Source organism: Pezoporus occidentalis, unplaced genomic scaffold, assembly GCF_034315485.1.
Source record: "Pezoporus occidentalis ecotype Australia unplaced genomic scaffold, CSIRO_AGI_Poc_V1 ctg210, whole genome shotgun sequence".
In the NCBI taxonomy this organism is placed as follows: Eukaryota; Metazoa; Chordata; class Aves; order Psittaciformes; family Psittacidae; genus Pezoporus; species Pezoporus occidentalis.
This window is the reverse complement of record NW_026913965.1, coordinates 158,082-170,747: the sequence shown is the minus strand read 5'-3', so window position 1 is coordinate 170,747 and position 12,666 is coordinate 158,082. Positions and strand designations below refer to the sequence as shown.

The following is a 12,666-nucleotide window of genomic DNA, read 5'->3' as shown; positions in this document are numbered from 1 at the left end:
AAAGAAAAACCAAACAAACAACAGAAGCAAGAACCCCATACACACACAAACTTTACTTCCAAAACAGAATTATACCTTGAACAACATGATTTGAAAAGGACAGTTGAACAAGTAGTCGAGTATATACATACAAAACAGACACTGAAGAACTCTAATAGCATTAAGTTAATGCCTTAAAGATTTCATAATTTTTTTTATAATGCAGCTAGTATACTGTACAGGGGAAACATTTTTTTGACAAAGCTGTCAATAATCACAAACATAGAAAGCAACAGATAAAAAGCAACTAGCAAATTTTATTTTAGAGGCTATTTAAAGTTACTTCCTTGAATGTTTCTTTACACAGGTTAAACATATTAATTGCCTGCAATACTCATGAAATTGTATATATAGCAGGGTGTCTGAAAGTTCCTCCTGATGAGGAGGATGAAAACAAGAAGAAATTCCTTTAAGGCTTAGCTTCTCTCAATATCCAATTGCAAAGGAGCATAACTGAAGTTATAACTGCGGCTCAATTAGTTAGAATTCATATACGAATATTTACACTGGCTGAAGAAAGAAAAGCTGCTAGCATGTTCCAAGATAGCACAAGAACTCTAGATGGCAAGAAGACCATACACAGCCTTCCCTAAGAGACAACACAACCTAGTCATAGGACATTCAGCTACTGGCAAACTGAACTATCTGCAAGAACTCTAGATGGCAAGAAGATCATACACAGCCTTCCCTAAGAGGTAACACGACCTAGTCGTAGGACATCCAGCTACTGACAAACTGAACTATCAGATTTATACACAAATAAAATGTAAAGGAGAATGGATTATTAGTTGAGGCTAAAAAAATTGTCTTAGTTCTCTCAACACTGCCAGCTTCAGCAAAGGAAGACAGCTTCAAACCTCTTGCTGTAATTCATTTGCAATCTATTGTATTAAATCCTTACAGCAGTCCTCACTCCCTAGGGATATTACACATTTCACCACGTGCTAAACTTTGGGGTTTGTGTGTCTCCATGGTTTCTAATACATCAGATTTACTTGCCAGACAACAGAAGTATAAAACTCGAGTCATTTGAGGCCTCCTGGAAAAAGTGTCTTCAACTATACCTTTGATCTCAGTCACTGCAACCAGAACTTTACTCCTTTGGGAACGAGGAACAATGATGCAAGCGCACTTTTTAGTAGCTCTGTCAATACCCTCCCCAGTTAAGAGTGACACTTAAATTAAACCCAAGCATACAAAATGCTGGTGGAAATAAACCAGAAAGCAACAAACCAAAAACATTTAATCAAGAACTGTGCACAGAAAATTATTTATTTGGCTCTCCAGCATATTGTTAAATGATGACAGTTACATAGAGGATAGAAGAGTTGTGAAAAGTATCAATTCAGGCATCAACAAATTGATCCAAAGCTCTAGAAAACAGCAGGTTGCTTCTTAGTAAAAAGAGACTCAAAGTATGGGATAGTTTAGTTACATATACAAAAGATTCCTCAGTCAATGTTCTCAGAAAACAACTTCCCAACATTATTTAAGAATTTAAAAATACTAGTATGAAGGCTGACGTTGACATCAGACCAATTCTGGTTACAGCATACTGCCTGCTTGAAAATGCTGCCCATGGATCAAGATTAGGAACTGCTGCACAACTGATTTAGTGCTTTGTCAGGAATTCTGTAATTAGCTGTGCCATTTGATGAGCAAAACTACATCCATTTTTCCTCTATCAACCAAGGTGCAAGTGTTTGGTTGACTTAAAGGAATTCAGCTTTAACCTTCAAATCCTTCGAGTTCCAAAGCAAGCACTATTAGTCCTTCATATCTCCTGGAAGATTTACTTTTCTATAGCAGAAGATTAACACGTACTTACTAGCTTCCTTAATCAAACACTAACCATATCTGTGTTTTCAAAGATTGGTATCAAGATGTTTCTAATCTGCCGTTTTAAACTGGAATGTAAAAATACAATACCCAGTCTCAAAAAGAAGATGAAACAATGTTATTTTGCACTGGAGGAAATACAAAGAGAACTGCATCAGAAAAATAGCAGTACTGGTATTTGTGGTATGTGTAGAGAGTAGATGACAGATGTCACAAATATCAGGAACAGCATACATATAGAATACACCAACTTTGACTTGTCTAAAACTGTAACTATCTTGACATTAAATGGTTACTGTGACAAACAAAGGATAAAAGAAATGCAAAATTATGTTCCATTCACAGAGATTCACTCCATCTCCTGCAGCAATTTTCCAGTATCATATCCAGGTAATATAAAAATACAAGTTAATCTTTAGACACCATGTCTTTAGTCACAAAAGTGCATGTATGCTAACATAGACTTAAATCTGTTAGAAACCAAAGTTATGGCTACTCACTTAACATTCCATTAATAGGCAAGGTAACTGTGAAATAAAAGTTCAACTTTTGTACAATGTGTGCATAGAGAGTTTCAGAGTTAAACTGACCATACAGGGTAAGCATTTTTTTTGTTGCTATTCCAAGAGAGAAGAAAAATACAAAGTGTAATCCTAAAGCTGCAAAAATTGGCAGGAAGACTCCAAAGCAAGCAAATTGCTTTGAACTCAAGAGTTTATATAACAGACACTATTACTCAAGTTATTTTCAGTTTATATCTTCTATTTTTAACAGATAATTTACAGTATAAAGAGAGCAAACCAAAAAGCTCTGCTGAAGTCAGTCATCTTGTATCCTCCTAATATACATAATAAAACTGGAACAATTTGAACCCTAAAAACTACCCCCCCAAAAAATTAAGTGCCAAGCAGATACATTCTTGGGACGTTAATACCTCAGCAACAAAAACCAACCCCTCAAATGCGGCAGACATTGCAGATTTGGAAATGTCTTTACTCTGAATGAATGTAAACAAAACTCCAAGGTGTCTGATGACATTAACTCTCCTCAGCACTCTAGAACTGACAGCATGACTCACCAGCAGAACAGTCACAAGCACCCAGCACATGGCCTGCTGTAATTATAGCCTTCACAGAAGGCATGTCCTAGTCCAATATAAAATAACCACATCTAAACAGCAATACTTAGATCCCAGGAGAAGACACTTATAACAGGAGAAACAAATGAGGGGAGACCAGGAAAGTATATAAAGACAACACTGCAGCTTTAAAACAGAGGGTCTAACCATTTTTCTAGCAAGACTGTGAAGAAATGTCTACTATAATAAAATGGCTGTTAAAAAATAGATAAATTACTGGATGCCAGCTCCTCTTGTCTACAATCACTATTACTCACTATCTTCACACTGTGGTAACACTTTCTTTTAATACATACACCTTCAAGAGACGCATCACCAAAGGGAGAAACAGGCACAGATACATAAACTGAGAACACTCATCAACAATCACCTTAAAGACTAGAAGCACTAACTTACACTTAACCAAAAGGTTTGTTTCCAAAAATATGCAAAGATTCCATGGTTGGCCCTTAAATCAATTGGAATTTGCTTATTATCAGGAAACTCATATAAACAGGCCAATTTAATTTTCATTTTCATCATAGTTAGATAATTAAGATTTAAAGTTACAACAAATGAACAGCTAGTCCCAGATATAACACAACTTCAGCACAAACGTTTTTTTTAAACCCAACATTCAGAAGTAGAGCTTTTGATTGGAATTTTTCTTATCCTGTATTAGTGTTAGGCAGGAGGTGTATAATCCTTGCCCCAGAATCACTGACACAAAAATCCTGAGCCTAAGCACTTCCATTGAACAGCAGAAAGCTATTGAAGAAAAGTACTCATAGTAGCATTAATATAACAGGAAAGAAAAATATTTCTGAGAAAATGAAAAAATAAGATCCTAGTCCAACTTGAAAAGAATTCATCTTAACTTTTAGGTACAGATTTTGGAACTGATGCTAAAAAAGGCTAAGTACAGATTTGCCAGAAGATATTAATGGACCATACCTCCTGTACTGGCACCTCCATCACAGCATGTTCATCATGCAGTGAATAAATCCTTACCACTGTGCTATTTAAATTGGGATTGCATCTAGACCTGGTATTGTAAAATTATTTGGGTTGGAAGGGACCACAGGTCTCTAGTCAGACCTCCTGAACAAGGCGAAAGCAACACTGAATTCAGACCAGACTGTCAGAGCTTTCTCCAGCTGGGTGTTGAAAAGTCCCATGGACAGAGATCCACAGCTGCCCTGGGCAAACATTCTAAAGCTTAATTACATCGCTCTCCATCCCCACATGCAGAAACCTTCTGTTCATTTTTACAGTTATTGTTTCTCATCATCCTGCTAACAACCTCCAAAAAGAGTCAGACTTTTGAATAACCTCCTTGGTAGGTACTAGAAGGTTATTAGGTCTTCCCCAAGCCATCTCTTCAGACTAAGCAGGCCCAGTTCCATCTCACTTTTCCTAGCAAGTCATGGGCTCCAGCTCCTTGACCATCTTCTCTCTGCAACCATAACATCAATTTCATTTAGAAAGATTAGCCAGAAGCAGTTTGCTTTAAAGAATTTAACCACTTCAGATTGGGTCTTATTCTTCTGCACTAAAACTGGATTTGCTACTCATGTAAACCACATGTGCCATTAAAAAATTAGCAAGTCATGCACACTTTCGATAAAGATAGGCATTACATCCTGTAACAAGCTAGTACCCAAGTCATTTTGTTGCTGAGAGGATAGTAAGATGTATCAAAAATCTCTTATACTTTCACACAAAGAACTTCCCACCCACTCTGCAGAACAGTTAAGTCCAAAAGCAGGTTGTCAGAAGCACCAAGCAAACAAATCCTAAACAGCTGGCATGTTCATTACCACTTTAAGTATTACTTAAAAAGATGTTCAAAAATTAACACCTGAACATTTTAACTGATCTTGCTCTGTAAACTATGCATATAATTATTCAAGTCATTTGCGTTAATTGTCAGAAGTTTTAACTTCAGCAAGCACTGGAGGCACCATGCCACAGGAAACAATCACAGTTAAGCACTACTACAGAGGTCTGAGCACTTTTACGTTTCAGATATCAATGAATAGGTTTTTGTATAGTTTTTTTTAGATGAAACAGATACAATGGCTGAAAATATTCTTTGAATTCCTTGATAATACATGGAATAACAAGATACTTAGTGTAAAAATGATAAATAGTCTCTCAGCAGTTTCCCCACACTTAAGCAGGAGGAATAACTGCCTCATGTCTGCAGGCAGACGTTAACAGTTAAGCAGCAATTAAAGCATGTATGTTTGTTCCTGAGCATATCAAAGTAGGCGTCAAAAATACAGTGCACGGAAGATGATGGCCAAAGGTTTATAAATAACATGCTGACACTTTCATACTACAAATGGGCATTCTGTAGATCTGCAGTAATCTCCACTAATCACTTCTACTGATAAAACACAGGAAGAACTCAATCTATGCAGGTCCTTCAGCATAAAGAGAACCAAAATAGCAAGGGATGTACCTGGGATGAAGCAATAATGAAAAAGTCTAGCTATTAGAAAGTTACTCCTGTAAAGTTACTCCTGTTTCAAACTTTTATTCTTAAAACCCAGTCCAAGATATACGTAACTTTGTTTTTTCGGTCCTGTATCAACATCAGCTTCCAATCAGTTGGGAAGAACAGGGAACACACCTTTTTCTCTTTCTAGTAGAGTTTAAGTCATCACAGCCTATTCTTTATTCTAATACTCTCTTCTAAGAATGCTTATCCTACTCTAGAGGAACAACAGTAAGCCAGATACTTCCAGTTGCCTATCAACTTCAACCACAGGTCAGGGAAAGTCCTCTTTCAAAAGAGTTTAACTGTGTTTAAGAAATAAAGAAAACAATTCCTTCAGGTATGGCAATGAAGAAAGGTGTGCTTAATCAGCACAAGTAGAACAGACAGAGTGAGTAACTGCAAAGATAGTAAATAGCTTGTGAAAAGTAAAAATACTACATAAATCCTGTGAAGTGTTTTATGTTGTTTATTACTCTGCATATTTTAAGTAGTTCACTCCACTCCTACAAAGACATACTTGTGTCAACTTTAGTCAGTGAGATTATTCATAGCACACAATATCCAGCACAAGTTTAAGTAGTTCAGGACAAAGGTCTTTAATCAAGGACCTCACTGCACTAATTGAGTTGTCCAGGTTGTAGCAGTAAGGTCTTAATCTGAAATGATGTCTGGTTACTGAAGTAGCAACAGTTAATTGTGAGAACAGACCTAAACCAGTGCCCACACTTCCAAAGAGGGAAAAGATTCATACCAACACAAACACCACCACACATGCTAACTGGAATGAAAATAACAACTAAAAATGAGGTACAAAAGCACTGCATATGCTTTTTTCTTTAAAAACAAAAAAGAAAATTACCAGATAATAGTTAGATGACAGTTCAGAAAATTGAAATAGCCTACATATTTGCTATTTTGCAACTTCTGACCCTTAATTGCTACCATTTTTCTGACAAACCAGTGCTCTGGCAAAGAGAATATTTGTTGTAAGAAAATTCCTCTCTTGATGGAGTAAGTAATTTGTTAAGACAAACACAATTCTGCATTTTATCTTCTAATTGCTTTTTAAGTCTACCTGCAATTTCAGCTCTATTGTCTCCTTTAAATAAGGAATGGCAAGGTACAAAACAGTCACATGACATTCCTCTAGTTTCTATCAAGGGGGGGGGGGTGCGTATCAACCACAGTTGAACCAACTACTATCCATTCAGAAAATCAAACATGCCAATTCAAAACCTAAACCATACTAAAACTGCCACTACACTGGTTCGTCAGCATGTACCTGCACAAGCCTTTAACAGATTATATATCACATTCTGACTTGACTAGCATCTTTGTATACTTGAAAAAACAGAAGGCAAAAGTGACCACAGTCTGGTCAGCTGGCAAATAAATGGGATGGAAGGAGCAGGAGTTGGTTTTAATTTAGATAGTAAACGGATTACCACAGATTACTACCACAGAACATGCATTTAGAAAACCCTACAAAACAAAACCCACCATTCTGAAGCCTTAGCATAAGCAATTGCAAGAGCAATCTGCACAAAATCCAGCTAAAGTCAAGAGAATATAGCTTAAAAATACAAATACATTTTCCAGCTCATGTTAAGGTGACACAACTAGCAAAAAGCTAGTGTGTGGCTAAGCATTTATTTGAAAACAGCACACTGAACAGATTATCTTTACAAACAAATAAAGTATCTTCAAATTGACCACACTGAAGATTTTTTTTTAATCAAATATTTACATTATCTGGGTTTTCTATCAATATGGGCTTGCCACTGACTTCACTATGGCAAGGACTCTTGTAACTACTCTTCAAAAATCTTACCACTTCAGAAAGCAACTGCTCAAGCAACACAGCAAAAAGACTGCATAGTAAAATAAACAGTTACTAGTTTTGTTTTCTCATATGTATTCTAACAGCAACTCTGGCAAGACCCATTTAAGTGTTCTTTCTGTAAGAAGGGTTAGTTGTACAGGATCACAGCCAGCTGATGTCTTGGCAACAACATACAGGCTATTACATAAAGCTATAAAATAGCAAACTGGTAAGACATACCTATAGACATAACTTAAAACCAAACTAAATTTACATATTAGTTCGCTTAAAAACATAACTATAAAAAAATGGAAGTCAAATTGTACTTGACAAGCTAATGACACCAGAAAAAGTCAGTATTTAAAGGATTAATTTTTTTATCAAGTACAGCACCAAGAAATGCTAGAAAGTTCAAGTGCAAGGTCTTGCACCTGGGCTGGGGCAATCCAAAGCACAAATACAGGCTGAGTGGAAACTGGATTAAGAAGAGCCTTTAGGAGAAGGATTTGGTGGTGGTGCTGATGAGAAGCTCAACATGACCCACTAATGTGTGCTTGCAGTCCAGGAAGGTAACTATACATGGGCTGCATCAAAAGGGGTGTAACCAGCAGGTCAAGGGAGGTGATTCTCCCCCTCTACTCTACTATCCTCAGTCCCCGCCTGGAGTACTGTACTCAGGTCAGGGGTCCCCAACACAAGAGGGACACACCTGGAGGAACAAGTTCAGAGGAGGCCACAAAAATTAGCAGAGCTCGAACCTCTCCCATGGAGGCAGGCTGAGAGCTGGGCTTGTTCAGCCTGAGTAATGGTAGGCCCCAGGGAGACCTTAGAGCAGCATTTCAGTACCTAAAGGGGGTATATGAGAAATCTGGAGAGCGACAAGGACATATAGTGATAAGGGGGAATGGCTTTAAACTGACAGAGGGTAGATTTAGATATGAGAAAAAAAATCTTTACTATGATGAAGACCCAGCCCGGGTTGCACAGAGTACCTGCGGCTGCCCCACCCCTGGCAGTGTTTAAGGCCAGGCTGGATGGGGCTTGGAGCAACCTGGTCTAGTGTAAGGTGTCCCTGCCTGTGGCAGTGGGGTTGGAACTAGATGATCCCTTCCGAGCCAAAACATGCTATGAAAGTTACCCAGAAGAATGAAAACGTTTGAAAATTTTTTTAAGAGGCCAGAATACCTTTCATAGCAGGTGGTACACAGGGTAGTTAGATGAAACATGTTCAATTGGAAATACTATTGTCAAAGAGCTCTGAGACAGAAAAGTTATAGGACCTAATTGAATAGAAAACAAGAAAGCCCACAAAAGGCTTGAGGGGTTTTTGTGCATCTCCAAAATGATACTTGAAACTACAGGGAGGACTGACTCAGTTCACAGTCCTGCCATAGTAAGCACAAGACTTTCACTGTAAAGGTTCAACATCCTAATACCATTCAGAATATTTCTGAGTATTTCCTTAAAAAATGCTTTTACACTGAAAGTATGTATTGCATATCAAATGGCCTCTGCCTGTTAAAATTCAACAAATGCATTAGGATTGACTTTCAAGTAAATTTTGCCCTGTGCACTCAATACTGTAATTGCTATAATTTCAAAATATTTTCACATAATTTGGCAATTTTATTTAAATAAATCCTGAAAAATTAGTTTACATTCATTAACAGTAAATTAAAAAAAAAACACAAAAAAAATTCATTTTTTTAAAAATGGAAATTCCTATCATTGCGTCACTTATACATTAAGCCAACAGAAATTAAGGGATTAAAAATAATACAACCTCACTACTTTGACCACTAACCACTGCCTTCAAATGCAGACATTAGTCCAGGAATATGGCCCTTTACCAGAAACTGCAAAGAATTCTGCATGCAGAAAAGTCCTTATGACTGTTATCTAGGGCTGTTATTTAAACATGAGCTGGAAGAAAAAAATTACAAGAGGGATGGAAATTCAAATTTCAATTTCAGTTCCAGTTTTGAGGCCAGAAAGGATCATTATAATAATCTGGATTAGTTTCCTAAATGGTGCCAACAAGAGAAATCCAGAATGTAGTGTCATTTCATGGTCACAGCTACTTCTCATGCTTCTTTATGCTGTAGCCAGTCCTTCAGGCAAGTATAAAATCCATAGCTAGAAAAATCGAACTACAAACTTCTAAAATACCTTAACAGCTATTTACCTTCTTTGTTACAAATGCATGGTTAGCTTCCAGTCTGAAATTATGCAGGGAAAATAAAGGATGATAAAGCTCAAAATGTACAAAAGAAAGATTAACCCCAAGCAACGATGCCAAGGTCCTATCAAGCCACTCCTTACACTGGAGAAATCCAAATTGCTTTATTAAGGGAAATAAAAAAAAAAACAACAACTGTGAGCCATAAAGATGTAGAATGCAAGAGTCAAGAGAAGCAGTCAACTGTTCTTTCTCACAAATACAAAACTAAAGAACTTTCTGTAAGAGCTCTGACTCTTGTATACAGAACAGTGCATACATTCAGATCTGCACCTGGCAGAACCTGGTTCTACTCCTGGTAGAAACAAGTAACAACTACACCACCACTCTCTGTGTGACCATCTAGGTATCAGAAACAAACAAAAAAACCCAACAAAACACACAACCCTATTTTTCCCCCCCTTTTTACCTATTAGAATCAATTCTCATCTTTCGCTAAACAATCCAAACTTGATTTCAAAGTATGCGCTTTTTGTTAAGTTATAATGTATTAACAGCTACTCTTATGCTTTGCGTATTTTTCCTCTTACCTAGGAAAACAACCATCTGTCATTAGCAATAAAGATAACAGGGTAGAAGAGCCATTTCAACCCCTCAGAATCTCTACAGATGATTCATCCATGGGTTGCGTTCCTTAAGGTGAAACAGCGAAAGTTTATTTTGATCATCAGTACATACAACATGAAAATAGTTATGTATAAGATTCAGAAATACCAGCTGAATGAAAATTAATTCCTTCCAGTGTAACATTGCTCTGTAAACCTAATATGTAACAGAAAAAATATTTACACCGACTGCATTCTGAGGGCTCAGTTACTCCCAGGATCCTTCTATTGGTATTGTACTACACTCTGAATTAAACTGAGATCCTAAATACTTGGCTCCTTCTTACCACTCCATTCACCACTTCTCACACTACTGTTGCTAAAGTTTCCTATATTAAGCCCTGTAAATTCTTACATAAAAGCCACAGTCTTTCTTCATACCTCATTTTACACTACCTAGCTACTTAAAACTTCCCCCCCCCACACCGTCCCTTGTTATTAACTAAGTCAGGAACACTTTCCAATTGTCTAAATTGTATCAACTCTGGTACTGGAAAAAAGTCTTTTAGAAGGGCCAGAGATACAAATTACAATTTCACAAAGCTTCAAGGATATAATAATATTAAGTGTACATCAAACCCACATATCCATTACACATAACAACTGCAGAACAGTAAACTGGTTTGAGCAGTAGTTATTTCCCTTTTTTTAATTAACTGTTTAACAGTTGTTCACAACGCAGATTATAGAAAGAACTTTACAGTGATCTCCCAAAAAGATGAACTAGGACTTCATGCTATAACAGCCACAGAGAGCGGAGAATTTGCTCTGAATATCAAGGTTTCCTAGAACTCCAAAACAAAATATTACATATTACTGGACTACAAATGTCAGGATGCAGATTTTTTTTTCTATTTTTAGTTTCAGAAGAGTTGAATCTTTAACACTCTTCCAGGTCTTTTCCATCCCCTCATTAGTCCTGTCATCCTTCTCCCAACTCCTTTTGTCTTCCTTAACTCTTCCCTTTTATTCCCTACATTCACAGGAAGCGTATCAAACTGAATTATTTTCCTGATAGTATTTCCAAAAGCCTACCTCCTTCCTGTTACTTCTTGGAAATGCACTAATGGTTCCTGGCTGCTAGCCTCCTTGACAGGCATCATTGTAAATTATAACCTAAATCACGCCCTTGTCATCTCTTACTTCTTCAGGTTTTTTTTTTTTTAAACAGACACAACTTTATTTCATTCCTTCCCCAACTCACTTTTATCCTCTTTCTACATCAAGCTTAACTTTCTCATCCTCACCTTCCAGGCTGCACAAGCTCTGCCCCTGATGACAGCCTGTATTTCACTAAACCCTCTTTCCTGGTGACATGGAAAGAAAAACACCAGGGTTTCAGGAGTGGGTGTTGATTGTTTGGTTGTTGTTGCTGGTTTGTGTTTTTTTTTGTTGTTGATTTGTTCGGGGGGGGGGTGTTGGTTGGTTGGTTTTTGTTTTTTCTTCTGTATGATAAAAGCATGACAGGTTCATCAACAGGAGCCTGATTCTGTTTGGGTGCCCATGCACCATCGGAGATACCAACCTATCACAAATGCAGCAATAACAGGCTACCTGTTTTTGCTGTTTATAGGGACAGGTCTTAAGGACTTTCTGCATGACTCAAAATTATAGCTAAGTATTTTAAACTCTCAGCAGAACAGGGTGAAAGCGCTACGTATTCAAACTAATGCATAAAGATAAAAATAAGAGTTAACAATCGTCTTTCCTCCCCTACATTCCAGTCAAAATAGTTTTTAGGTTGCACTTTTTAACACCACTCCAAAAAGCAATTACAGCCTTTCCCCATTAACCATAAGATCAGCAACAAAACAGTCAGGGCCTGTTAAGCTTTGGTCATCTTTTGCTGCTTTATTTTATGTACATGTCTGTGCTTTCCATACCCGCAGTATCTCCCAGGCCCACAGAAACAGGACAGCCTTCTGCAGACCTCCACCATTCTCTCCAGAACCCACTTCAGCCCAGACACACCTCCTCCTGAGCAAACCCCGGGGAGCATACCCAGCGGAGAGCACGCCGGTGACCGCGGCACCTTACGCCACTTCACGAAAGAGCTTGCACGACTTCCCCCCAACCACCAAACTTCCCAAAGAACACAAAGTGAACCCGGACAAGCGCCACTGGCCCAGGCCCTGTCCCGCTGCCGTCACGACTCGGACCCCCGCCAGCGCAGCTGCGGGAGCCCCGCGCCCAAGAGGCCCACCCCAAGCCCCCCGCAGCCCAGGAGACGCAGGTGGCTCACGCACCTACCCCGAAGGTTCCTCCCGCCGAACCCTCCCCGTACCTGTCCATGGACTGAGGCAGGGCCAAGCCTGTCTGCTCGGACATGGCTCCTAGGAGAAAGAGCGGGCCTAGCAGAAGGCCCGGAGCCTGACAAAGGCGGCCCTGACGACGACAAAGCCGCACGTCACACGCGTGGAGGTGGAGAAAGGGGAGCAAGAGGAAGGGCAGCGAAACCACCGTCCTGCGGGGCTGCCCCTCCTTCCGCAGGCGGGGACG

At 38.6% G+C, this 12,666-nt stretch overlaps 1 protein-coding gene across 3 annotated transcripts in view; it reads right to left on the bottom strand.

Annotated features, from left to right (window-relative positions):
• Nucleotides 1-12,587, bottom strand: part of MARCHF5 (membrane associated ring-CH-type finger 5) — a 30,698-nt gene extending 18,111 nt beyond the window's left edge. The window contains exon 1 of one of the 3 annotated variants that reach the window (XM_062619437.1): nt 12,452-12,587. In XM_062619437.1, the coding sequence (XP_062475421.1) occupies nt 12,452-12,495 (44 nt within the window). In that variant the 5' untranslated portion in view covers nt 12,496-12,587. Of the gene's footprint in view, nt 1-12,050; nt 12,150-12,451 lie in introns of those variants that run through there. The other 2 variants (XM_062619436.1, XM_062619435.1) reach the window with 2 other exon arrangements.
• Nucleotides 12,588-12,666: the final 79 nt, after the last annotated feature.